Below are 26,978 nucleotides of genomic sequence, written 5' to 3'. Positions count from 1 at the left end.
CAGCAGTATTGTCGAATTTTCATTGTATGGTCCGTCTAAAAAGCTTCATGTAGGTTAACTATCTCTGCGTGTGTGTGTGACTGTATCGCCCTCCTTTTCAAAGTTCAATTTGCCAAAGTCATTATTTTGTATTATACCCCTGATGATAGATGTGTTAAAAGCCATTTCTTGGTGCTGAAAGTGGCTCGGAGTGGCTCGGAGCCGGCTGTGCTCTGCTGCTGTGAGTGCAGGCGGTGATGAGATAGTTTGGAGACGAAGCCCTCACTTGTGAAGCTGCCTCAAACATAGGACCGCGAGGTAATCAGCTGTTTAATATCCTACTTCATTTTCTAGTAGTTTAAATCTTGTACAATTCTTCATACCCCAGTTGGCATTAGTATGGCAGAAGACGCTTCTGAAGTGATTTGATATGCTCCATGAACTGAATTTATATTTGAAAACATAAGAAGAATATCAAGCGTGAATTTTTTTGGTGAATATTCTCTTGATGATGGGTTACTTAAGGGTTTTCCGCCGGGCGTTAAAAAGCATTGAAAGTCATGAAATGAATTGTGCCAAAATCAAGGCCTTAAATGTCATTAAAAAGCATTAAATTGGATTCAAACTAGCCTGGTTTTACCAGACCCTCGTACTCATTTCGTACAAGGGTCTAGAACTTCACAGTTGAGCTCCGTGATCAGGTGGGAGGGTTGAACTCCTTTGAAACGCTTGGATCTGATTTTCGCTTGCATTTGGTCATGTAATGCGCCCGAGTGAGTGAAGCAGCTATCATAGCTCTATCATAACTCTTGAGGGCACTCCTTGGGCATTCCAAGGCTTCAATTTCAATTTCTGAATAAGGGAGCCGAGTCAGAACGGATTGAAGAGCTTCCATTACATTCGTATCCGCCACCATTGCCAAACTACGACCAGCAAATGCGGCGCAAATGCTTGACGTCACCTACAACACCCGCCTCTCCCGCTCGCTGAATGGCAGGAAGAAAGTGTCAACCGATGTAACGCGGCCACTGAGATCAAGCCCAGACGTACATGTAGGGAAATTATAATTGACCAGAGTTTACGGATGGCTAAGGCCAGGCTAGATTCAAACTGGAATTAAATGTGAATTTATTGGAAAATTTACATTCCTCAACAAGTTTTACCACATATGTGCCAAAAGTACATATTCAGCTGCAGTTTTGGTTGAAATTGATCACATTTTTTGTTAAAAAGTTGCCAGTTTTGTTAATTCTCTTTCGTCTGTTTGATGAAATGTTTGCACATCTTAAGAAATGAAATGTGTGCTGATTTTTCTCTTCACCCCCACCTGAACAGAGCACATTTCCTCCAGTTCGGCACAGTAGCGCAGCGGTCTGTCTTTCACGGCTAGAAGGTCCCGGGTTCGATTCCCACCTGGACATGGGCCTCTCTGTGTGGAGTTTGCATGTTCTCCCCATGTCTGCGTAGGTTTCCTTTGGGTACTCCAATTTTCCCTACCACGAAAAACATGTACAATAGGTCAGGATGTTTGAGAGTGTGTTTAGTTAGTTTAGTTTATTTATTTATTTGAACAGGGACAGTGTACAATATACATTAACCTCAAAGGGAGAGATGCATTGTACCAGGTTATAGCACTTGTGCTAATTTCCACCTGCAGTGTTTGAGAGTGCGGGACAACGGATGCAAATTAGCCCATGGTGTGTTTACATGCATGAGTCCCATGTGTGCTCATTAACATGCACTGTCACGACCAAATAAAACAAACATAATACCCCAAGCATAAAAGCTTCTTGAAAAATGCATCAAAAAAGCAACAAAAACAATGATGAAAGGTCTTAGCTTTTAAATGAGGCATTACACTGGCCTATAGGCTGTAAGCTCTCCTCCAGTCGAGGAACTTTAGATCAATACCGAGCTGAAGAAAATGTGCTTGGTTAAGGCGGGGGTTAGGAGGTTAAAAATGGCATTCAAAAGCGGTACATTTGATTTGCTTCTGCCTGTATAAACCCTGACTTGTCGCTAACCAAAACATCTGAATGTGTTTTTTTTTTTTTTCCTTTGCGTGTAAACTAGAATTAAAATGAATGCTTTCAAATCAACATTCAGTTCACTGTGCATATTTGAAACATGTTGAAAGGGATTACCACTCGGGAGGAAACTGAAACACGAACTGCCAGCGCTCACATAAGACTCATGCACGTCAAAACATGTTTGTACAAGTCTGATTCTACGGGATTTGCATGTTTTACGCAAAGACCCTATAGTGTTTTTGTAGCTTTAACGTTTAACATCACCTGAAAGTGAAAAAATATGAAAACATTTCTGAAATCTTATGCTGTGGCGTTTCTCAATGAACTTCATTCTTCCAGTGGCACCAGATACGTTCCTTTCACCTCTGTTTACTGCTCATTAGCAAAAGACCCAACGTGTTAAACGGTTGAAGACGCAAGAGACAAGATTCAAAAGGGTGTTGTATCAAAACACGGAAATCCTAATTTGACACACAAATTTCCAAAAGCCTCAGATCTATTAGTCACGAGAATAATCAGCATTTCAGTCACAGCGGTCACTTCAAAGCCACCGTCTCCAGCTCTATTCCTCCGTGCATAAAAGTGTGTCAATCGATTTCTGTCTTTCAAACAAATCCAATTTCTATGCAACCACGCCAGCTGTTGTGTTAGCCATTTAATGCCGCTGTTATGAAGAAATCATTTCCAAGAGGGGTGCACGACAAAAAAGTATGGTAATGCTTTATAATACAGCCCGCGAGTTCCAGGTGTAAGTATGGGTAACAAGAAAGTAATTACACATGTAAGTACAGGTACTCTTACTTGTGTAGCAAGGGGGAACAATGTGTAACAAGGAATTACAAAGGGGAACAATGTGTAACAAGGAAGTACAAAGGGGAACAATGTGTAACAAGGAAGTACACAGTGTTACAAGAGGGAACAATGTGTAACAAGGAAGTACAAAGTGTCACAAAGGGGAGCAATGTGTAACAAGGAAGTACACAGTGATACAAGAGGGAACAATGTGTAAAAAGGAAGTACAAAGGGGAGCAATGTGTAACAAGGAAGTACAAAGTGTTACAAAGTGGAACAATGTGTAACAAGGGGAATAATGTGTAACGTTGTACTTCCTTGTTGCACATTGTTCCCCCTTGTTATGCTTTGTACTTCCTTGTTACACATTGTTCCCCCTTGTAACACTTTGTACTTCCTTGTTACACATTGTTCCCCCTTGTTACGCTTTGTACTTCCTTGTTACACATTGTTCCCCCAGTTACGCTTTGTACTTCCTTGTTACACATTGTTCCCCCTTGTAGCACTTTGTACTGCCTTGTTGCTCATTGTTCCCCCTTGTTACGCTTTGTACTTCCTTGTTACACATTGTTCCCCCTTGTAGCACATTGTACTGCCTTGTTACACATTGTTCCCCCTTGTTACGCTTTGTACTTCCTTGTTACACATTGTTCCCCCTTGTTACGCTTTGTACTTCCTTGTTACACATCGTTCTCCCTTGTTACGCTTTGTACTTCCTTGTTACACATTGTTCCCCCTTGTAGCACATTGTACTGCCTTGTTACACATTGTTCCCCCTTGTTACGCTTTGTACTTCCTTGTTACACATCGTTCTCCCTTGTAACACTTTGTACTGCCTTGTTACACATTGTTCCCCCTTGTTACGCTTTGTACTTCCTTGTTACACATTGTTCCCCCTTGTAACACTTTGTACTGCCTTGTTGCACATTGTTCCCCCTGTTACAAGTTGTAAGAGTACCTGTACTTGCATGTGTAATTACTTTCTTGCTACCCGCACATACACCTGGAACTCGCGGGCTGTATTCTAAAGCGTTACCAAAAGTATTAGTGAGTAGTCAGTCAAGATTGCAGCAAAGTCCCAGCACCTTCTCCTCTTGTGAATTATACACCCTACGTTTTATACGGTTCTTGTTCAGTGACCTTTCGGAGCGAATGAGGCCGCCCCGGGCTGACAAAGAGACGAGCGGTTCACTGTGAGAGGAGAGGTGGTATGTTTTAGTCCGGGGCATGAGAAACTGTCACTCGGAGTGCTTTAATTATCTTAACTTGTGTTTGGATTGGCGCGCTGCAGTCGTAGCTCAAGGCTGAGCTTTACTAATGGGGCAGTGAAGTGGAGTGAACGTTTATTGCACACATTTGTTCATTATACACAAGTTAACCTCTTACCCCTTATTGACAAGCTTTCTTTTTATCGTACGAATAATAACTGGGCTGTGTAACTTAAAAGTCAAAAGAAAGTGCGTCCAATTGTCACTGCATTCATCACCGGTCTCTTCCTAGCTGTATACGTTTGAATATGCAGCCCTTTAACATCACCTGAAAAACACCTAGCACAGGAATTTATTTGATTAATAAATTCCTGTGCTAGAGTTTTGCATTGGTTAAGTTTATGAATCTTTTGACTTTTGCATTTCAGCAAAGATCAGTCGTGGCCAAAACAATAACAGTAACTCAATAACCTTTCCAAATGTAGATGCCTGTAACTTGCAATGTGGTTACAAGATAAAGTTTATGAAGTGCTTCAAGATTGATGTTGTTTTGTCGATGTTGATATATCTTTTTTTTTAAATAATTTGCCATTCTTCATGTCATCTCTGCAACCATTGGCCGGCGACTAGGGCTGAATGATATTGAAGTACCTATTATAGTCGAACCTTGGATCCAGGAGGAACAATGCGTTTTTTGTCCTGGTCATGGCACACTGGACCAGCTCTATACCCTTCATCGGGTGCTCGAGGGTTTGTGGGAGTTCGCCCAACCAGTCCACATGTGTTTTGTGGATCTGGAGAAAGCGTTCAACCGTGTCCCTCGTGGTTCCCTGTCTCCGCTCAGGGCTGCCCTTTGTCACCGGTTCTGTTCATTACCTTTATGGACAAAATTTCTAGGCGCAGCCAGGGGCCGGAGGGTGCCCTGTTTGGGAACCTCAGGATCTCATCTCTGCTGTTTGCAGATGATGTTGTTCTGTTGGCTTCATCAAATCAGGACTTTCAGCGCACTCTGAAGCTCTGGAGCAGCCGATGGATTTTGCATCACCTAATATCACAATACAATATTTTTTGCAATATACAGTATTGTGCAGCCCTACCTGCGACTGTCTATTGTCCCGGGTGTTATCCATATGAGAGCCATAGTAAAATGATCCATTAAAGGGCTGCATCATTAAGAGCAATCTAATATATTTTGCAATTTGAATGATTGCAACTAGCAAAACGCAAAGACTGTAATGATTTAACCAAAATATGAAATAAAGTATGTCGTCTCCCTGGGGTTACACTGAACTAAATCTTTATTTTGATTTTGCTTTGCATGAAAAAATGACAGAGTTACTACTTTTGTCTCCTCTACATTATGCTGCCCGACTCCCTCACAGAAAAAAGAAAAACCCCTGAAACGCATCATCATGTACAGTCTACATAATTAGCCTATTCTTAGACACACAGTGTGAATTCCCTTTGTCTAATGTGACCTATTGAAGTAATAAGAGATGAATGCTATCGCACATCAAAGCCATTGTCTTTATTACAGCAGCAGACTCTGGGGATATGCAGAAGAGAAGGCAGAGCAGGGTCATGTATTAGAGCCTGCAGAGTCCACTCACTTGAGATAAGGAGCGTATAGTCAAATTCAATTTAGGATCAATCTTTTTAAGGCTGCCTTTAGAACATGCTGCCTTGTACATGTGCTGATAAAGGTAGTGTGTTGTTGAATAGAGTTGATGCTTAGTGTTGGTTTGTTTTATCAAAGCATCTACTTCTTGGGACTCTTTACTGAAAAGGTACTTGTTCTTCAGATTGATACATATACTTGTGTTAGCCATGTATCAGAAACATCCAGGGCTACAAAGACTGTTCTTCATTCTCTTTGATTTATTCCTTGGCATCCGTATTCTGATCTAAATTATGAATAATGTTATTTCATTCCTATTCATTTCATTCTGTGCAGTGATTGTAAGTCAAAGCAGCAGCTTTCAGCACAGAGCACTTTATTCTGCACTGTAAGTTGCGTCACATTCCCCTTTAAACCCATTAGCTCCCGTTGTCTCAAGAATCCTGTCAAAGCCTCTGAACTCTTTCTACGCCCAACTCCTACCAAAAAAAAAAAAAAACATCTTGAAATTTCGTAATGTGTAACTTCGGCATCCCTTTTTGTCCTTTTAAATGTCAACTTAAAAGAGATACTCAGTTTCCTTGTTTTCCCTTTTGCAGATGGATGAATACATGCGATGAGTGGTGTCGCCGTGGATCAACGTGCTTCACAGTGATGGCTTTTGCGGCGTATATTGTTCTAGCTTGTTTACCCTCTCGCGCAGAGCTAATTATCGATTTAATAGACCCAGCGTGTGTGTGTACGGGAGTCTGAACGTAATCCAGTTATAAGGATTTGTGATGTTGTTTGTTTGCTAACACTTGTACATGATGAAACTAGCCGTGAATATCGTGTGATTTTTTTTAATGCATTTTAATCTTCCTTTGGTTCAATCCGGTCCGTATGACTCACATTTTGACGTCACCGCAGCGCTGCTTGCTATGTGCGAGGCCTTTCATTATAACACGCGTGTGCATTAGGTGGTCGCGGTTCAAAGCTATAGGCGTGATTTGTCAGGGTTACGGGGTGCAAAGGCGAGGAGTGAGGGTGTTAATAGCAAGTAAACACACACAACTTTCCATATTGTTCAGGGGTTACAGCGAGGCAAAGTGCAAGGCGGGGTGTTAATTTAGAAAAAGGCAAAGCTGTTTCAAGATAAGAGGTGAGAAAAAGGAAGAAAATTGAATGTGAGCAGATTAACGAGGAATGCCTGATCCGGGTTGGAATTAGTCTAAAAACTAGACAAAGTTGAACAACATTATTCCGTAATAATGCAGCATTTCGTTTATCTGTCTGAATTGAGTACTTCTCCTCCGGCTTGAGTGATATTATTGCAACCATCCATCCCAGTAAAATAGCAAAAGGAAGAAGATGGCAGCAAATTTTCCCAGAAGTAGATACTAATTTGCACACCGTGTTCCTGTTCCTGGCTGAAATGATAGTGGTCTGCGTTTGACATGGCAGAGTTATCAGCCTCTAAATGCACCGCAGATCAGTGTCTGACTCAGAGCTGGAGCCACCTTAAATAAGTAATGAGCCCAAGCCAGAAGATTGTTCTCACTTATCTCTAGTTACTACGGCCATTCATTTATTTATTCATTCATCTGCTGCTTCCCATCAGGCCACACCAGACAGACTTCTCTCCCACAAGGTTTAGCTGTCGCCGATCTTCGATTATTTTTTACTTTCCTTGACCAGTACAGACCTGGAGCGTCCCATAACAGCTGCAGTTATGGAGGTGCTCCGGCCCAGTCAGTCATCCAGATCAATGTTTCTCAACCTCTGGGTCAGGGTCAGATATGTGGTCTCTCTCTGTGACCATTTTGAGAGATTGTTTTGTTGACACTCTTCTGCAATAACTTCATATTGGTCAATCTCCAATAGAGCCAGTTCAACCAGGTGAAATTCAAGCTTTCAGATGCAGCTCGTGGCTTTATTTAGCACTTAAACGCACTGTGAAGAATAGTAATGAATCATGATAATCTATAGGCTCTGAGAATACCATCACAACTCCTATGTAGAAACGCTTTCATTGAGTCTAGTGTTCTAATAATATTTTTTCCAATCTGATCCCATACCAAAAAAAAACATTAGCGAGGCCTGTATGAAGAAGCTACGCCCCAGACCACATACAGCTCTTCATGCTCTGTGAGTTCTGTGATGCAGCTTGGTGATACAAATACACTGCATTCCAAAAACTAGTGGGTTTGCATCTGTGGGTTGTCGTTTAGAAAAATCGAAAATGAAAAAATCTGTCCTGTCAGCATAAAATACAATACCAGTATTGCTATCGAAACAACCTGTGGATGAAGCCAAAAGTGACTGATGATGAATTGTTTGTTTTTGATAGTCCGTCTGATGACCGATGCTTGAGTCAACAGCTCAGTCGACAGAAATGAAATACCACTGGTTTAAACAGCAAAACGCTTGTAAGTTAAAGCAGTACTAAGTAACGTGTTTACCTTAATAAATCCTTTTCGTAGTCCCTGTGGGGGTAATACAAGTGTTTATGGGATGATTGGAAGGTCTTTCATCTCCCCCTGGTGTCTCTGGCCAGAAAACCATGTTTGCAACTTGACTGCCACCGGACCGGAGCAAGCAATACACACTAATGGAATCACGAAGAAGACGCTAACATGCTAACGGGCAAAGCTAACTGCGGGCTAACGTCACTTTAAACAGTATTTACAGCCAAGTTTGAGCGAAACACAATATTTCCATTGTATAATTGGATGTACAATATCCCTCTCTCCCTTCGCCTTTCCTGTCAGCGTAGTATTTACTCTCCAAGACAATTAAAATGTTAAAAATCGTAACTTGCTACGACACCTGCAGTTGCGCTTATGGCCTCTAGGGGCAAGAGTTACTTAGTACTGCTTTTAGTGAGTGTTGTGTTGTCAGGGTAGAGTTACATCTCAAAGCTACAGAGAAGCGTCACTAATTAATCTAGCTTTTTTCTGCTGTGTCTTTTAGCAAAGGTCAAACCCTTTTTATCCCGTAGTGACCTGAAAAGGTTGGCTAATATTAGTTCCCGCATTGACGACTATAACACACTCTTTGGTATCGAGCAGTCCGAACATCGCCTTCAGTTGGCGCAAAACGCAGCTGCTCGCCTTTTGACAAGCACATCCAGACGCTCCCACATCACCCTGATCCTCTCCTCCTTCAACTGGCTCCCGGTCCGTTTTCATATCGAATTTAAACTGTTGTCATTTGTTTTTTGAAGATCTTCATGGAGCATGTCCAGGCAGTGGGACGATCGTGCTTTTGCCATGGCAGGGCCTTAATTGTGGAAGTTGCCCCCAGTCGAGCGGCGAGTCATCACTGAATTGCCACTAAATTGAAATGTTAGTCATGGTCCAAACTCATTCGTAGCTTTCCTAATATGTTTGTACCATCCAAATTCTTTGTCTTCTTTGTCTTGTTTTACCTGTGTTTTTCATATATTTCATTTAATGTTGATGTTTTTCTAATCTATTGTTATTGACAGCACTTTAGTCTACCACGTGTAGCTGTGAAGTGCTGTAGAAATAAACTATATTGATTGGTTGAACGATTGATTGATCGATTTCAAAGCAGGGACTCATCAAATTTGATTCAATTTTTACTCTTTTGTATCTTTCCTTTGATAACATATATAAAATAAATACCTATTCATCTCACCCACCAGTGGTAATGTTTGATTCACTTCGCCTGTTAGTGGTTTGATTGTCGGTGCTGGTCGGAAAGACTATGGGCACGGATTGGCAGCCCTGTTTGCCAGTTAGCCCCAGGGCAGCTTAGTTAGTTACGCTTAGTTTAGTGGCATCCTCACTCAGACAGTAAAACAAAAAATGATTGACTGTGGAGCATATTACAGCTGAAAACGTTGAATGGATTATTGCTCAATGCAGGCGGCGTGCAATACGGCGCAGCGGAGTTCCTCTGCTCTCACTGCACTGACACGTTGGAAAAAATCTAAGACAGCGTCAAATATGTCTTCACTATAAATTGCGGAAGAAATTGTCTTTTTTAACACAGCGATTCGTTTATAACTGCTCTATTTAATGGATTCTTCACACACTGAACGGGGAAATGCTAATTAAAGCTACGTCTATTTCGCGGAGATGTCTTGGCAGCTCGAGACATTCATTATATGTGCGAGTACAGTTTGTGTCTGGGGGGCCCAACGCCAAAATGTGCACTTAGAAAACTGTAAATGGTTCTAAGTGCTCATATTAAAAGCCTTTACTGTGCCGTAAAAACACGAAGCAAAGCGTTCATAGCGTCGTGCTAACTTAACTAGCATGGTTAATAGAGCTAAAGAGGGGAATAATAAATGGGAGAAGCGACAGTAAAACCGGCTTTAAAATGGGCGAGTGGGCGGCAATTGACTGACAAAGGATTGAAATAACACACGCAGATAGAATAAAAATGTGTTTATTATTTATAGCTCTTTCTAATCCTTGGATAATAGTGGTGTGAATGTGTTTTTAAGTCCTATGTCTAATGAGAACAAGATATAACCTACTTTTAAGTCTGATATGCACGGTATTAAAAGTGCATCTCTGAACATTATGTTGGTTGGCAAAGAGAACGTTTCCCTGCCTCAGTTTGAAAGGAGTATTGGAGATAAACGCTAAAAGTCATTATCTCTTGGTGAGACAGAACGTTTGTTTACCTGCTCTGAATTAGATGAAACAGGTCTGACAAAATCTACAGGAAGTAGCAAAAACAAGCAAATCCGGTTAACAGTAGCTATGAACTAAAATACAGTACTTTTTCAAGATTGAATATCTAATATGAAATTACCAAATGTCTAAATTACACTGAAACTTGCGTGATCTATAATGAAAAGTAAGAAAAGGTTTGTGTGCCTTTTTGGTATTCTGACTAAAAACCGTCTTCCTTCACTTTTCAAACAGGAGGGTTTCAATTCCTCAGACTTGTTTCACTTTGAAGAAGTGCCGGCGTTAAGTCGCATGAACTGGGAAAAGAAACTACAGCTTCTCCCTCTGCTTTGTGATGCGTTCTCCTCGAAATCTATGTTTGTAAGATTAGAATATTAGGCAGCAGATTATTGTTCAGTGCACTGTAGTAAAGAAGTCGTAGGAAAACAATGCTTGTAATTGTTTTGACTTCCAATTTGGCCTCAGTAGTATTAGCAACCAAAGTGAAGTGGTAAAAGGAGCAGCATTATTTTTATGCTGCACTCTTGGTGCCCGATATTGTGTTTCTAAACACAGGCTGTAGACTAGACTTTAGCACAGACGAGTGTTGCTATGTGGAACCTTCAGCTTCAGACCTGGCGCAGTAAGTGGCTCAAGATTGTGTTTTTTTTGGGGGGGGAGTCAACCTCCCCATGTGGATCCATGTTCCTTTTGGGGTGACGGGTCAGACAAAGAGTGGTTCAGAAGCCCCTCATTAGAGACCAACAGGCCCAGTTTGAACCATGAGCCGTCCCTCTGTGGACCCACCACCTGCAGGAGGAACCATAAGGGGCTGGTGCAATGTGATTTGGAAAACGGAAAAACGAAACGGAAAAATGGATGGATGGATGGATGGATGGATGGATGGATAAAGTTGCAGTTACTCAGCAGTGCATGTGTCCCGGTCATATTCAAACTAATCTGATCAATTGATGAAACCGTCCCGTTCCCTGAAGCATATGAAAATCAATAGGATATATTGCTGACGATGGGTTTACAGAGTTAGTCTAGTTCGTCCACATAGATGGCATAAACTGAGTAAATTGTGTTTATGAGGTAAATTGAAGACCATTATTAATTATTTGCAATAATAATAAATAATTTCTTACATTTTTGTAAATAAGAGTTTCACATAATATAAAAATGACCATATTTACGCATACATTAACATGGTAAAACCTTCTCTAAACAGCCTTCAAAATATCTGAAAAGGCTGTGTGTGATGTTAATGTAAAGAAGAGAGGGAAGAGGAAACTTAGCTTATGTCACACCACGCCTCACATACATTACATACAAACATTTTTCTTATAGCTAGTATATTAAACACCACTCTGCCACAGTAAGACAGGGAGAATATGAAGTAGCTGCACAGAGAGATCAGGAGTCTAACCCACGACCTCCGTACCAAGGGGCAGGTGTAAGGATAACCACTCTGCCACAGCAACACATCGAGGACATGTTTTGCTGTGACATTTTACTTTCAACAAATGGATGTTCGACCTTGCAGCGCGTCTTCAGAGGAGCTGCTCCGCCTGGCCCTGTCTGTGATGGTCAAAATAATACAAGAACACATCAAATGGGCAATAAACTGTGTGGAGCAAATTGGAAAGTGCACAGATACGGTTCGTGGCAAGGACAGAAAACAGGCTTGATTTTATGATTTTCGGTCCAAACATATCTGCCGTCGCACTTTCCTTTCGGAAGCATTTTGCGATAATTGAGCGTTACAATAACTTCACCTGCAGCTGTCTCTTTTTATCTTTTCTCCACATCGCCGCTTATCACACCTAATGTCACTCACACAATTAGAGCATGTCATCAAACTGCACTGAAGGGAGTTATAATACATGTGTTATGTTGGTAAAATCACTCAAAAAATCAAAAGGTTTTGGACAGATGTGTTATCCGAATGCGGTGAGAGATCATGTTTTTGGTTATTATCCAGATCTCTGCTTCGAAGCCAAAACTGTGACTGAGACGAAAGTATGCTTAAAAGCTGTGATTGCAAGATAGGGACAAAGATAGTTCTTTCAAAAGTGGTTAGAGGGGAAAACAATTTTATGAGCAGTTCTTTTTTTTACAGTTAGCTTGGGGTGGGAGCTCTTTTTCGCTCTGTGTTTGAAGCATTTGTCCACAGAGGTCAGGTCAGTGGTTCGAAGTCACTGTAGCTCTGACTGTTGTGGAGTCCTTGGACAAGACACTTCACCCTCCGAGGCTGCAGCTATGCAGTTTAAGATTGAGTGAGAGTTGGTGGTCAGAGGAGGCGCTTGACAACCTTTAACAGAGTATGAAGAGCGAATGAAATATGCACACAACTGTATCTTGACTTTGAGCATCTGGGCGAGTGCTATATGAAATTCTGGCCACCTTTACCATCGCAGAACAAGCCATTACAATTGTTCTATTCCTTCCTTCAAAATGAGTTCACAGTGCTGAAAGTAGTCAAACGCCACTCGCTATCAAAGTGGTTCCACGATGAAAACATTTGTACAGTACCGCAGTTCTTTTGTGTACCTCATAGTACAGTCATAGTCAATGGCAAAAAAAGCTTTATCACAGTAACATAAACTCGTATGTATTTTTGTGCCTTTCGTCGCGTTGCATCAGCGCTGATATCCGAACAGTGGAGCGGTTAACGCCCGAGGCTGCTCTGCTGAAGTGAAGCGTCTGGGGAGAATCATGCAGTCTGTGAGCGGATAAAAACTGCACGTCTGAACGCAAGCATTTCTCAAATTGTAAACACGTTCTCCTCCGGAAGAAGAAAAGGAAGTTGTTGCTGCCTTTCTTGCCGACGTGTTGTTTGTTTGGAGTCGCTAAGATAATGCTCTTTGTGTGCAGAGGGAAATGTTCATTGTGTGAGAGTGACAAACTGTACAGTGTTGGCCGGGAGAGTGTGCAGGTACTGCTACTGTAGCAGCCCGCACATGAATATTAATGAGATGGATAGTAGTTTGATTTACTGTGGCTGCAAAAGAAGGAGTAGGGTTAGGACCTGGGGTTTATATTTATTTATATTACACTGCCATCGCCCCCTGCTCCTTAAGGGTTGCCCCAGGATGAGTCAAATGCAGAGGACAAATTTATTCCAATTATTAGATTGTGTTGTTATGGGTTTTTTTTTACCTTGTAGTCTATCAGCTCCATCACTTCTGACCTTTGCAAAGTTGTCAGTGCTAGCACTTCATGTCCTATTCATTTCCTATGGACATTAGCTTAGATCTGTTTGATCATCATTTTTTCTAAAGGTGGACAATGAGTTCCTGGTAGATCATGGTAAATAGTAAATGATCTCAACAAGTAAATACTTCAGTGTTGGAGACGTCCGCTTTTAGAAAGGTCAGCTAGCCTGTCTTGAAGCTAAAGGACAACGTGTAATAAATAAGATAAGTAGAATGTTTTTTTCACGTGTAGCATTTCAACTGCAGTTATGGTGGGCGGTGTTCCCAAGGATGTGCACGCTAGAACACACATTACTGAAGAACCTACAGAACGTGATTAAAACAATGTGGGAAATAATGCCTTTTGTTGGGGTTTATGGAATTATTCAGAGGTGCCACGACAAATACTAGAGGAAAAAAGCCGCTAAAAGACAACTACAGTGGGGAAAAAAAGTATTTGGCCAAAATCCAATAGAATGTCTATGTGAAACTGACCAAATACTTTTTTTCCCCACTGTACATGCCGATGTTGTTCTAACACCAGCTTAAAGCGGCTAAATGCTATCATCGGCGAAATCACCTTTTTCAACAGCCGTATGATGTGAAATATTAAATCCCTGTATGATCAGCCAGTTTTAATGAGGGCTGTCCTCTCCCCTTTAGCCAATCAGACGCCAGCAGTCTGTTACCGTCACATTAATATCAGTTCAACGCACTGTGGCCCAGAGCTGAGCTCGGTCCCAAAACAGTCAACCTAGATTAGTCCTGACCTGGGCAGGGAAGACTCTCTCTCTCAACAGGATAGACTGGGCTGGGTAGGGACTGCCTGTAGAAACGGGGCAAAAGAGATCCATATTTCAAGGATAGAATTGGAGCTTATTTTCAGTAAGAAAGTGTTAGTAATTAACACCACAAAAATGTCAAACCAAAACTAGATCAAATGTGTTGGAAAATCTTGATTGTGCTAACCATGTCCGATGATATGGGCAATCTTATCCTTCGTATGAACTAAGTTTTCTGAGGATAAAATCCTGTATTTCTGGCTGTGATAACTGAAAATATATATAAAATAAAGAAGATTGTAGCCTTGGAACTGCCTATTTGTTAGCCAAGCTCATATTTTGTTAATAGTTCAGAGTACATTTTTTTTTCTAAATTGTATAAAGGGAATTTGTGAGTTAGAAATGCACTTGGTGAAACAAATAATATGTTTGAATCCTTGGCTTTTACTCTCTATATCTCTATTCATGAAAAAATTGTGTTACATCTTTTAACTCCAGCGTAATACCTGTGCGCAGTGTATTTGGGCATGCAGGCACAGTGACAATGAATTTGCCAGGACCTTTGCCAACAGACAAACTGCGTGTGTTTTTATTTCAGACACTTTCTTGGACGTGTATAAAAGCTTATAGGCCAAGCGCTTGTCATGTTTACCACACCAGTAAAAGTTGCTGTGTCGTAAAACTGCCAGTCTCTCTCTGGTCATGTGATAAGTCGGACACTGGGGTCTGGATTTTGATGAAACTCGGGAGGGCCGTGCTCCACACTGAAATGACGTTTTCTAAATTACTCTGTTTGGCCCGAGGTGAAAACGACAATTACCTGGCAACCATTTTAATAACAAGCCATAGCTCACACACGGCTTGGGGAATAAAACAACATGTCTTTACTCCAGGGTTCAAGTCTGTACATATTGAATTCCCAACTTTTCTGAGCTGTTTGGAAGTCACTTTTTCCCTGAGGTCGTGACTGACTAAGGATGTTAATATTTTACGATACTTGGAGGAAGAAAATGAATGAACAAACGACTGAGGTAGCATTTTCAGTAAATGAATGAAACACTTTTCATATACTGTACCATCTCCAATCCAGGCTACATGTTTGTGCCTCCAACTTTCAAAGACTTGTTTCAAAAAGTATACTTTTACAATTTTTTTTACCATACTTTTACTAATATTGGGCAAGTGGACATTAGGGCTACGGCCAGATACTTTACGAGTATTTATCTATAATCTAAACTAGAGATTTGTTTGCAAAAGTATCAATACTTTGCAGTGTTTTCATAATCGAACCCTTTGTAAATAGTTTAAGAAATGTTTTGATTGTATGAAGAAAGGTATAAAAAGAGGCTATAGATAATGGAGAGGGGACTTTATTTAGTCTTAGGACTATGAAGGTAGTTCACTGGTGCACTGTAGCTTCAAAGTAGCGTTTGAAATTCTAATAAAGAGACTGGACATAAAGTATTTCCATAGAAAAGCAGACGCTTCCCTTCCTAGCTTCAACATCACATTGCTTTTACATGTCCTTATTAGTCACATACTTAAAATGCAGCTTTTGTGTTAGCTTTTATGTTAATTCTCTGTTAGGCTATTATCTGCAACCTCAAATAACCATTAAATAATCTGTCTAAATGCATAGAGCTGCCTTCATCTGAAAGAGAAAAAATGCTGTGTCAAAGAGTGAGTGAAAATTGCTTTCGAACATAATGTGCAGTAAAATGTAAAGATGAAGAGGATGGAAGGTCAAACTTGTGGTGGGGTGTGAGAACTTTGAAAACTACTGCTAAAATAATAAAATGATGTATATCTTTGTGTTTCTCTTACTCTCCCTCAGAACATCCCAGCGCTGCCTTGTGGTAAAGCCCTCTATTCGTACGAAGGCAAGGAACCGGGCGATCTCCAGTTCTCCAAAGGCGACATCATCATCCTGCGACGCAAAGTGGACGACAACTGGTATCATGGCGAGCTGAACGGTTGCCACGGGTTCCTGCCGGCCAGTTACATCCAGCTGCTGCGGCCGCTGAGTCAGACGCCGCCGCAGGGCAAAGCACTGTACGACTTCGAGGTCAAAGATAAAGACCAGGATAAGGACTGTCTGGCGTTTAGTAAGGTGAGCAGGCTTTACATTACAGACCACATGATTTGATTTGTTGCAGAGTGCAGACATGGGACCGGGAACTTCCATCAGTTCCCGCTTCAGCAAATGAAAAAGTTACATATTGTGTCAGAATATAACAGGCATAGGAAAGTTTGCTTGGTGGTGGGCCGAAATTTGCCGATTGTCAAAAGACAGGGGGCTGATTGACCCGATTGTGGCCCAAAGTCAAGCACCACTTTCTACAAATAATCAAGTGCTGCGCACAGTGTGCACCACACAAACCAAGCATGGGAGTGTGGGAGCCCTCACCCAGGACTTTTACAGAAAAAAAATCATCAGAGGAACAATGCTCAGGGCCTCTTGTAACCTACCCCTGCTTTATAATGTTTGTAATACGGAAACATTGCAATGAGATCTGGTATACAGGGCTATTGCAAATTCTTTCATTCTTTACTTTTTCTCCTCACATTAATGCTTTCCACACATCTCATTCTGGCCTCAGTTAAGTCTGCCCACACAGTGACCCTAAACTTAACCATTGGACTAACCCTAATCAATCTCCTTACACACTGTAGATTGCGTTATTGACAAGGTTAAAAATACAAAGGCTTTAAAAAGACTCAACCTTGTCTCTAAGGTTGAGACCTAAAACACAAAAGACACACACACGCACTTCACTCAAGGAGTATTTCATTCAGGAGAGTCGTGGCGTTTACAAGAAACAAGAACCAAGCTGCTGTGTGTTGGTGAACGAGCCTGTTCCTCTGTAACACAGTAATAATTTATCACCTCAGACTCTCGCCTTTAGCCCGAGCCAGAAATGTAAACTCATGCAACCTCAAACAAGATGAAGAAACATCTCTGTCGGGAGAATTATGTGGCGTGAATAGAGATATACTTTGCCAACAGCTCGCGTGCCGCATCTATCCATTTGGTCAGCGGGCCCAGCTCCATATCAATAGCAATATCTCATTAAATTTTGACAACACATACAGTTAGTGTACGTAGTTCAGAGGGAAATCCTTTAAACAAAGATCCAAAAAATAGCCAATTGATGTTTTTAGCCGTGAGTTTTCAATTAACTCTCAGCTATTGCTTTGTAGCGCAACTCATTCTGAAGTGTTGCAATTAAATCACCGTGCACTTTTGTCCTGGCATTGTCATAGATATCTGCAATTTGGCATTACCACATTCTAATTAACCATCCATTGTTTAAGTTATTCCAGGACAAAATTAATCAACAGGTAATGAGTGGAGATTAGAGGAAAAAGACACTCGGTCTTGCAGCGCGGCGCCTCTCGGTGGTACAAACCAATGTGTGAGAGATTGTTTTCTCTGTATGAGCCATAATTACTCAGTGTGAACGCTACACAACTCGTTTAGCACTATCATCGCTGGCCTCTGTAATGGCCTGGCCCCGGCTGCACATTGAGCTGAGCAGGAAGCAGCAGCGGGAGGGTGAAATATGCTCAATAGAACTACATTGTCTCTTTGGGGTTGTTTGGCAAAATATGTAATTTATGAAAATGAGGGTGTTGGTTATAAAATACTATATATTGATGCGTATATTGAAAAGGCAAAACATTTTCTTATTGTGTTTTGTGTTTTTTACCCACAACACAGAAGGTCCTGGGTTATATTCCTGGACTGGGCCTTTTTTCCATGGAGTTTGTATGTTCTCCCGGTGTCATGTACTCCCGGGAAAAAGTGATTCCAAACCTCAGTGAAACCCTCCTGGTTGAATAAAGGTCAATTTTATTATTATTTTTGAATGTGACCTTTATTTAGCTAGGAAAGCCCCGCTAAGATGTCAGAGTAACATTTTCAAGGAAGCCCAGGCCCCAGAGAAGGGCACAATGTACATGTTTTCTAGTTGTAAAGCAAACACAGCAATGGCAGGAAACCCGCCCGGGCCTGGAATTAAACTCGAGACCCTCTTGCTGTGAGATGAACGCTGCACCACCATGTTGCCTTAAGAAAAATATATCAATAAATACATCTGATACACTAGAGCTGCTAACATGTTGCTCCAGCTACAATGCAGGAAGAATAAGACTGAATATAGTTGAATATTTTGTATACATTTATTTCTTAAGGGGAGACACTGCAGGTGAATAGGGCAACTTTTTTAAATGTTGAGATATAAATTTGAAACTTTTGCTGTAGATTACTGGGCATAAATATAATAAAAAGATGTACTGCAAGTTATGCCTAAAAATACCCCAAATTTCCTATATTTTCGGTGAGGAAATCTGAATAATTGATCAAGCCAGGTTTAAATGTATGGTTTTATTTTGTTAAAGACTTTTTCTGAGTGGGATTTAAGATATCTTTTTTAGTTTGAAACTGAGATGTTTTGTTGAGGTTTTTTGTGTTTCAATAAATCAGATTAGGAATTAGATATTAAGATATCCATCTAAAAAAAACTTTAAAATATTGTTAAGTGCAAGACTGGTATGTTTGAACTCTGTAGGTGCTTCTTACGTGGAGATATCATTATCACAATGTGGTGAAAATGCATTCTGAGAAAATGGCCCTTGAAATTACAATTTCCCAAATAAATCTATGGAGAAACATTGAATCAGTGCAATAATTTAGCATGTTATTGTGAAGATTAGGTATTATTTTTGTTTCCAGGTGACAGTTTGAATTTAAGAGACCAAACTATATGCACTTTTTTTTCTTTTCTTTTCCACAATGGAATTGTACACAGACCAAAACATAATTGCAGAATTTCTTGTTTCAAAAAATGTGTGAACAACATGTTTTCACTTGGCCAAGTATGATGGCTGTAACTGAGCCAAGCTTTAGTCTTATCTGTCTGGACGCATCATGCCAGGCCGCACTGGCATCATCATTGGCCGAGGATGTTTTGAAAAATCGTTTTGCCTGTAGTGTCTCTCCTTAAGTGTAGAATGAAGTTTCCAGTGGCTTTTCTTATGTGCCTTGCCTGAGGACACCACAACTTTATTGTTTCTGCCAAGGGAATCAAAGTACCAAAAGTTAAACATCATTACAAATAAATCTCATAATAATCACAATGAAAACAAAATATTGCAATATTTCCTGTTTCTTTTTTAAATTCTAACTAGAGTTGCTTTACAACACTGTCTCATTATCTGTTCATTGCAATTATGAACCTTCCCTGTGTCCTGTGTGTCTTCAGGACTCTGTGCTGACGGTCATTAGGAGAGTGGATGAGAACTGGGCAGAGGGCATGCTGGGAGACAAGATCGGCATCTTCCCCATTCTATACGTCGAGGTACATTCACAGACACTGACATGCAGGACATTCATGCATGCCAATTAGTCAGGCAGGCAGACGTCTTTTTAAAGGATGCTTTGTATTGTGCTGATTTCATGGATGTTATAGATGAGACTGTGTATCGGGGCGGCTCCGAGGGAAGCACATTTTTTTGAAGTTACTGTATTTATAATTTTAAGTCTGCAATAATGTGCTTTATTTCATGGGAAGGTCACTTGTTCATCAGCTGCCCCAGTGTGGTCTTCAATATGATCTCCCTGTCACTTAAGAGCTGCTTGGACGTGCTATGGGGAAATCCACTGAAGCTGGGAGAAGCTCATTATGGAAAATGCTGGAAAATGCAGCCTCTGATTGGCTTGGTCAAATCTCTTTGAAGCCAGAGCAACAGAAGAGGGGCGTGTTGTAATTCCCTGTAGTTAAACAGTGATTTGCTACTCCTCTCCCCACCCTCCTCATTAAATATCTGTTATTCATTAAAATATATGAAACTGTGGGAAACAAACAATAATTTACATCTTACACGCTTTCTAGAGCAGTGGTTCTCAACTGGTGTGTCGGTGCCTAAAAGTGGGTTGCAGAACCATCACAAGTCTGTTCAAATGATTGGTGCAGGGTGTTCAGTTCATGATTTCAGTTTTATAGACCACTCAGTCAACATTATACACAGTAAACTTACATTCTTATTTGGCTCGCGGCTTGTCTTTGCATGCGAGGTGATGGTGTGTCGTGATGTCAGACCAGTTGAGAAGCACTGCTCTAGAGTTTGGAGCAATAGCACTTTATTTACCCAGTCTGCAGTGATGCTGTTGCTAAATAGAGTATTTTCATAGCAGTGTCTCCTTTTTCAGGCATTTCCTCTATAAACCCGAATAGACCTAATAATGACTCTATTTACTCCACTTTCTTGCCAAAAATGAATTAGGTTTGAACTGTCTTAAAATGCTTGTTTCTTGTTACATCTGAAAAAGTGCCTCCGGGCCACTTTTTAGATTCTTGGACCCAACGGCCCCGCAGCACTAAATGTTACTTCTGCTATTGCTGCTATAGACAATTCTTGCTGTACTGTAGAGCTGTAGAGCCAGTTGTTATTGGTGTGAAATGATAAATGGTTTCTGTGATGGAGTATAAACACAAGTATGATTTTAAGTGCATGTAATACTATACATGCTGGGTTGACACTTTGGGCATCCTCACACAATGGCATATAGAGCTGATACATTCTGTAATAAAGGCAACATGTAATGCTAAATTGATTTAACACATAAGCTCTCATTGCATCCTTTATCCCACACACTCTGGACCCTCTTTATTCTTTTATGACCTCTTCTACTGCATTGCGATTTGACCGTAAAAGCTCCAACCAAGCAGCTGTTTGTATTGGATTGTTTTTGGTGTGCCCTCATATCACCCGCCCGCTGCCCCATGACACTTCCTCTGGGTTAGTAGCCATCGTGGACTTTGCCTCTCTGAAAGGCAATAAGATCGCTGAAATTAGCTCTCCGACCAAACGGCCCTCACAGGTGAAAGCGATCGCAGCCACAAACAGGTGAAAGCGATCGCAGCCACAAACACACATGCGTATACAGTACACAGAGTGACGCGTGGAGGGCGTTGTGCACGTATTAGATAGAAATACATCAATAATTTAGCGTAGTTCATCAGACTGACGCAGCAGGCCTCGGTGGCATATCGAGCTGAGTGTTTGTGTGTGGGGAGATTTAATGAGGAAAGCACAGCGGGATGTCCCATGTGTGTCGGGCGAATGGGTATGGGGTAAAGAGGTGGAAGCTTGTAACTGCAGACTCACTGAAGTCACTGTAGAACACTTAATTCAGTTCAGTTGGTTTTAGTGTCAATTACGCACATACAGGGAGTCAAAATCACTTCACTCTCAAACCCATGGTGCAAAAAAAGAATAATTAAAGAGGAACTTTACACTATGCCAACTTTATTTCTGCTGATAAACTGTATACCGTACGTGACATTTTCAGAGTGTTTTCTACTGTTCCCATTGTAGTTATAGACATTTTATTCATACCCACCATTTGTGTTCTTTAGGGCAGTGTTTCCCAATCAGGGGTTTAGGGCCCCCTGGGGTTACTTGAGGAACTAACCGGGGTACTTTGAACTAATTTGTTTCAGATTGAAAAAGGGAACAAAATTTTTAACCAACCCAGATTCATAAAACCATAAAAAGCTTTAGTCTATCAGTATGTGGAGTTAAACTATGGAATAACCTGAAAGGAAACCTCAAGGAATGTACAGACATTCACCACTTTGAAGCAGTACTAAGTAAGTAAATAGAGGCCATATGCACCACTGCAGGTGTCGTAGCATGTTGCGTTTTTTTACTTAATAATTAGAATAAATACTACGCTGACGGAAAAGACAAAGGGAGAGAGGGATATCGTACATCCAATTACACAATGGAGATATTTTTTTTCACTCAAACCTATCTGTAAATACTGTTTAAGTGGTGCTAGCCCACAGTTAGCTTTGCCCGTTAGCCTGTTAGCTTCTTCTTCGTGATTCCATTAGTGTGTATTGGTGACACTTGTATTACCCCCAGAGGGACTACGAAAAGGATTTATTACGGTAAACAAGTTACTTACTGCTTTAAAATGGTTTACAAAATGAAGGTTTTTAATAAATACAAAGCCGAAGAAGGAGTTATTAATATAAAGGATGGGCTCAAGTAGATTTCTTTTGGTTATGTGGCACGTAAATCAATGGACTTGTATATATGTTATTTGTTGTAGAGAATACAGGAAGCTTCATCCCACTCCTTTTCGAACATGTCTTATTCAACATATGCTCAAGTTATTTTTGCTCTGTTGCTATGTTGACGTACTGCAAATGATTTCTTGTTTTTTTCTTTTCAAGGCAGATATGTTCGAAATAAAAATCTATATAAAAAAAGGGGAACATTTTTTTGATAGGAAAAGTTGTATTTTGCAGTAAAATCTGTAGTTTTGGGTGAATTTTAGGTTTATTTTGAACATGACAATGTATTTTTACTTACAAATAGAGGTTTCTAAATAAACTGCAACACCCTTGAAGTTGGGCGTACACGAATGACCACTGAAAGGTCCAAAGGATGCTTAATAGTGGTTTGAAATATAAAACCTAAATAACAAAGTAGTTGATAGTTGTAGAAGATTCACTTGGTCTGCATTGTTGACAGTGCTTTTAATAGACTGCCTGTTTTAAAGCATTTCCGCTATAAAGCCTAATACACCCAACAATGAGTTCATTTACATTGTGTTTTAACGTAGAATAAATTAAAAGTATTTATACTGTAAATTAGTGTGTGGCGTTTCCTGTTTCTTTGTGATTCAAATAAATAGATCTACTCAATTTGTCTAAGCATAGGTATGTTTGTGCGTCGGGTGCATTCACACCCACAGAAGAAGCCGTGAAGAGGATCGCCCAGCTGGTCCACCCCTCTCGAGTGTCTGTTGGGTGAAGAGCCTCTCGTAGCTGTTGTCAGAAGTAGTTCTCGCCGCCTGCTTGTGGTAATATTTGGCGATGGAGATGATGTTTCTAAACCGGTGATTAGGGATTAGATCGAGATGACAAAATAGGCCTAAATTGCATGGTGCACGTGTGAAGTGATTGGCAGTCGGCACTTGGAAGAGGGTACTTGTTTTCATTTCCCTTTGGATGAAATTATAGAGCTCGATAAACGATTCTGGAGAATGCGTTTGCGTTGGCACGTCTCTCAGGTAACCCTTCAAAATGAATGCTAGGTTAGGTTGGCAAAAACCACAGTGATCATAGTAAAAGCATTGTCCCTTTGGATGTAAAAGGATGCCTTGTATCAGATGCATGAACACTATATGGTGCGAAAATGTTCATTTTGTGACAAGCATTGCAATGGCTAGTGGATGTGCAATTTCTGCTTTACATTCGAGATTCAATTTAAGTCACAGTGAACATTTTAAACAGGAACATTGATTCGGGAATACTGAAATATAAACTCCTAAACTAACTCTTGAATGTCATCTCATCGGACTTCTGCTTCGCTCACCTATCAAGGCCTTCTTATCCAACTCATTTTAGTTGGATAACCAGCTCAACCAAGAGTTTTTAGATTTGTTCCAATGGGAAATACAAGGCTTTCACAGAGAGAGCAGTACAAATCAGAACCAATCAGCGTAATTTACCACAGATCGGCTCCACCGAAGATGCAGCACCATTGCAACCACGGCTGACAGAAATGGGAGAGATCTGCAAAACCACCGTGCCACTGGTTATACGACAGCAAACTAAAAATTGCAGATTTAACTGTCACAATAGTAAAGTAATTTAACGGATTTACTTGGTATTTTGTAGCCTTAGTCATTTACGGATGTTATTTTGGCAGGAAACGTTGCGCTGCACTTGTAAATCAGGTTCACGTACGGTTTACAGAATTATGAGGATCAGCAGTTTGCGTCGGTTTGCTGCGTGGGCCAGATTACGCTGGGAAAGAAAATATCAATTCGGAAAGGATTTACAGCTTTTTTGTCGGCACAGGTGAATTTTAATCATGAAATCATTTACAAATAGTAAAGCTGCCGAACGGTGTTGAACTTTGAATGACTTGTGCGTCATGAGAACTGTCCTGTTTAAAGCTGCTGTACATGATTTCTCCCATTCTCAAACAGCAATAGAGGGAGGATCACACTGCATTCCAAATGATTATGCAAATAATATTTCAGTGTCATAAAGGTATAAAAAAAGGAAAGGTTTCTCAATGAAACTCATGTATGGTATTGTGTCTCAGGGCTCTTTGAACCATTGACATCAATCTCAGACACCATTGATAGTTTGTGAGGTAAACCCAGTTAAGGGAAAAACTACTGAAAAAGGGCATTAAAAGAACAGGCCTCCGTTTTTCCATACTGTGATGTGTTCTTACCTGAGCTTAGACGAGTTGATACGTACCTGTCTGGTCTTTGTGCGTGCCCATGGAAGAGCTTGGTCGCTTCCAACTTCACCCCAGTTTGGAGCTACATTAATACATTGGGAGAGGCCAAATGCTAACAACATCTTTGGTCTTTTTGCATGACTGAGGGCACACAGTTCTTCCATACTGAGATATGTTCTTACCTGAGCTTAGACAAGTTGATACGTACCTGTCTGGTCTTTGTGCGTGCCCATGGAAGAGCTTGGTCGCTTCTAACTTCACCCCTGTTTGGAGCTATAGGAATACATTGGGAGAGGCCAAATGCTAACAACGCATTTTGCGTGACTGAGGGCACGCACAAAGACCAGAGGTAAAGAGGTAAGAACATATCTCAGTATGGAAAAACGATGGCCTGTTCATTTAACCATTATAAAGAAGACCATCATTTTCAAGAAATAAGATCTCTCTGTTGATGAAAAGCATGAGATGGTTGAATGCCTTGGACTAGGTATGAAAACCTTTGATATTTCACAAAAGATTAAGCGTAATCATTGTGCTGTTAAGAGATTTGTGGCTAATTCAGAGCACACATGGGTTTGTGCAGATTAAGGCACAATGAGGACAGTTTCTGCCAGACAAATACAGTACATCAGATTAAGAGAACAGCTGCTACAAAGCAGCAAACAGGTATTTGAAGCTGCTGGTGCCTCTCGAGTCTCCCGAACATCAATGTGTAGGACCCTCCAGAAGCTTGCAGTTGTGCATAAACTGTCTATCCAGCCTCCCCCAAACTGTTAATTGAATGCTCACGATCAGAAACGGCTTTTTACCTTCATGACACTGAAATATCATTTGCATAATCATTTGGAATGCAATATACACTATGAACCAACACCCCAACTTGTTTCTAGCTGTCAAAAACCTTTCCACAGATTCCAATACTTCAGGTACATATATCTATTGTTTTATGAGTTCCAATATGCAAAGTGCAGTTAACTGTCATGGCAACACCAAAAATCCCTTCACATCAGCTTGTTCTTCAAGGTTTACGTGCGACTTAGATGCAGACAACAACTTTTTTATTGCATCACATCAATCATGTAAAGGTTTTTGTCATCATGAATAAATTTGCTTTAGAAATGTTGTCAGTAATGGCAATATTAGCTTTGAGCATGTTTATCTCATATCTTGGGACACAGGTAGGTCATGTTTATGCAATATTTCCAAAACAGCCAGTGTGCCTTTTAGATCTGCCCCTAAGCCACTCAAAGAACTGAGTGCATCAGGTATCCAAGTATGATTAGTATATACATCACAGTCGACCTTTTCCAACAGGCAAAGCTGCTTTAACTTCCTTTAAAGGGGGCCTATTATGCAAAATCGACTTTTTCAAGCTTTACATCATGTTATTAAGTCATTCCCTCATTAAAACCATGCCTGAAGTGTTGCCTTGGCACATTCACGTATTTTCGAGTAATCTGTAGAAACTCTGATGGCAGCCATTTTAGGGATAAAACGCCTGATTCCTTCAGGAAACGCCCTCGACCTCCAGGATACGCCTCCGACCTTTCGTCACCAGCCGAGTAACCAACCACTGCTCCTCAGCAGAACCCCCTCCCCGCAGTGTCTAGCCCTAAGATGTAAACAGAGTCATCATGGAGGATTAGCTCCATGTGTTGTGAACCGGAGCTACAGCAGACTTTTACAAAGACACACATCAGTGTTTCTGTTACCGAAACACCCAGGATTAAAACCGGTGACAAGAACACTTATTTCAGTGTCTGGTTCTGCGCTGGGCCTTGATGATGCACAGAGCCTCCGGAGAAAGCTAATGCTAAGCTAAACCTCGAGTCATCACGTGAAAACGAGAAATATGCACAAATAAAGTCAATAAAACCACCACACACATAAAGAACCGTTTAACAATGATCACACACGGAGCCAGGCTTGTTGATTTGGAAGTTTATTGCTCACATTTCATCTACAATGGGTCATAGCCGAGTGGTTTTCTCCCGGAGCTAACAAGCTAGCCGCGACAAGCTAACGGGAAAATTCACTGAATACAAGCATATTATGCATTGAAAACGTCACTAAAACAGGCAACTGCTTGAAGCAGCCTTTATGATGATCACACACGGAGCCTGGCTTGTTGATTGTGTAGTTTATTGCTCACATTTCATCTACAGTGAGTCGTAGCCGAGTGGTTTCTCTCGGAGCTAAGGCACTATTAGCCGCGACAAGCTAACAACCTTCACCTTCACAACATTCATTGAAAACAGGCAGCATATTATGCACAAATAACGTCAATAAAGCCGGCAACTACTCGAAGCAGCCTTTACGATGATCACACAATGAGCCTGGCTTTACACATTTGTGGTTTATTACAGACTTTTCATCAACAATGAGCTGTAGTCGATTATAACAAGCTAACGGGTAACCTCGAAAAAACATTGTCCACTTGCACAGATAATGTCCGTCTTTGAATCGTAT

The 26,978-nt window shown here is 40.8% G+C and overlaps 1 protein-coding gene across 3 annotated transcripts in view; it reads left to right on the top strand.

Annotated features, from left to right (window-relative positions):
* LOC306968107 (E3 ubiquitin-protein ligase SH3RF3-like) overlaps positions 1-26,978 on the top strand; it is a 124,961-nt gene that overhangs the window by 65,755 nt on the left and 32,228 nt on the right. For 2 of the 3 annotated variants that reach the window (XM_079563402.1, XM_079563401.1), the window contains exons 2-3: positions 16,069-16,344; positions 19,499-19,594. In XM_079563402.1, coding sequence (XP_079419528.1) covers positions 16,069-16,344; positions 19,499-19,594 — 372 coding nt within the window. The remainder of the gene's footprint in view (positions 1-16,068; positions 16,345-19,498; positions 19,595-26,978) is intronic. The other variant, XM_079563403.1, reaches the window with a different exon arrangement.

Source organism: Gobius niger, assembly GCF_951799975.1.
Source record: "Gobius niger genome assembly, chromosome: 9".
NCBI classification, from domain to species: domain Eukaryota; kingdom Metazoa; phylum Chordata; class Actinopteri; order Gobiiformes; family Gobiidae; genus Gobius; species Gobius niger.
This window is presented reverse-complemented; position numbering and strand designations above follow the sequence as displayed.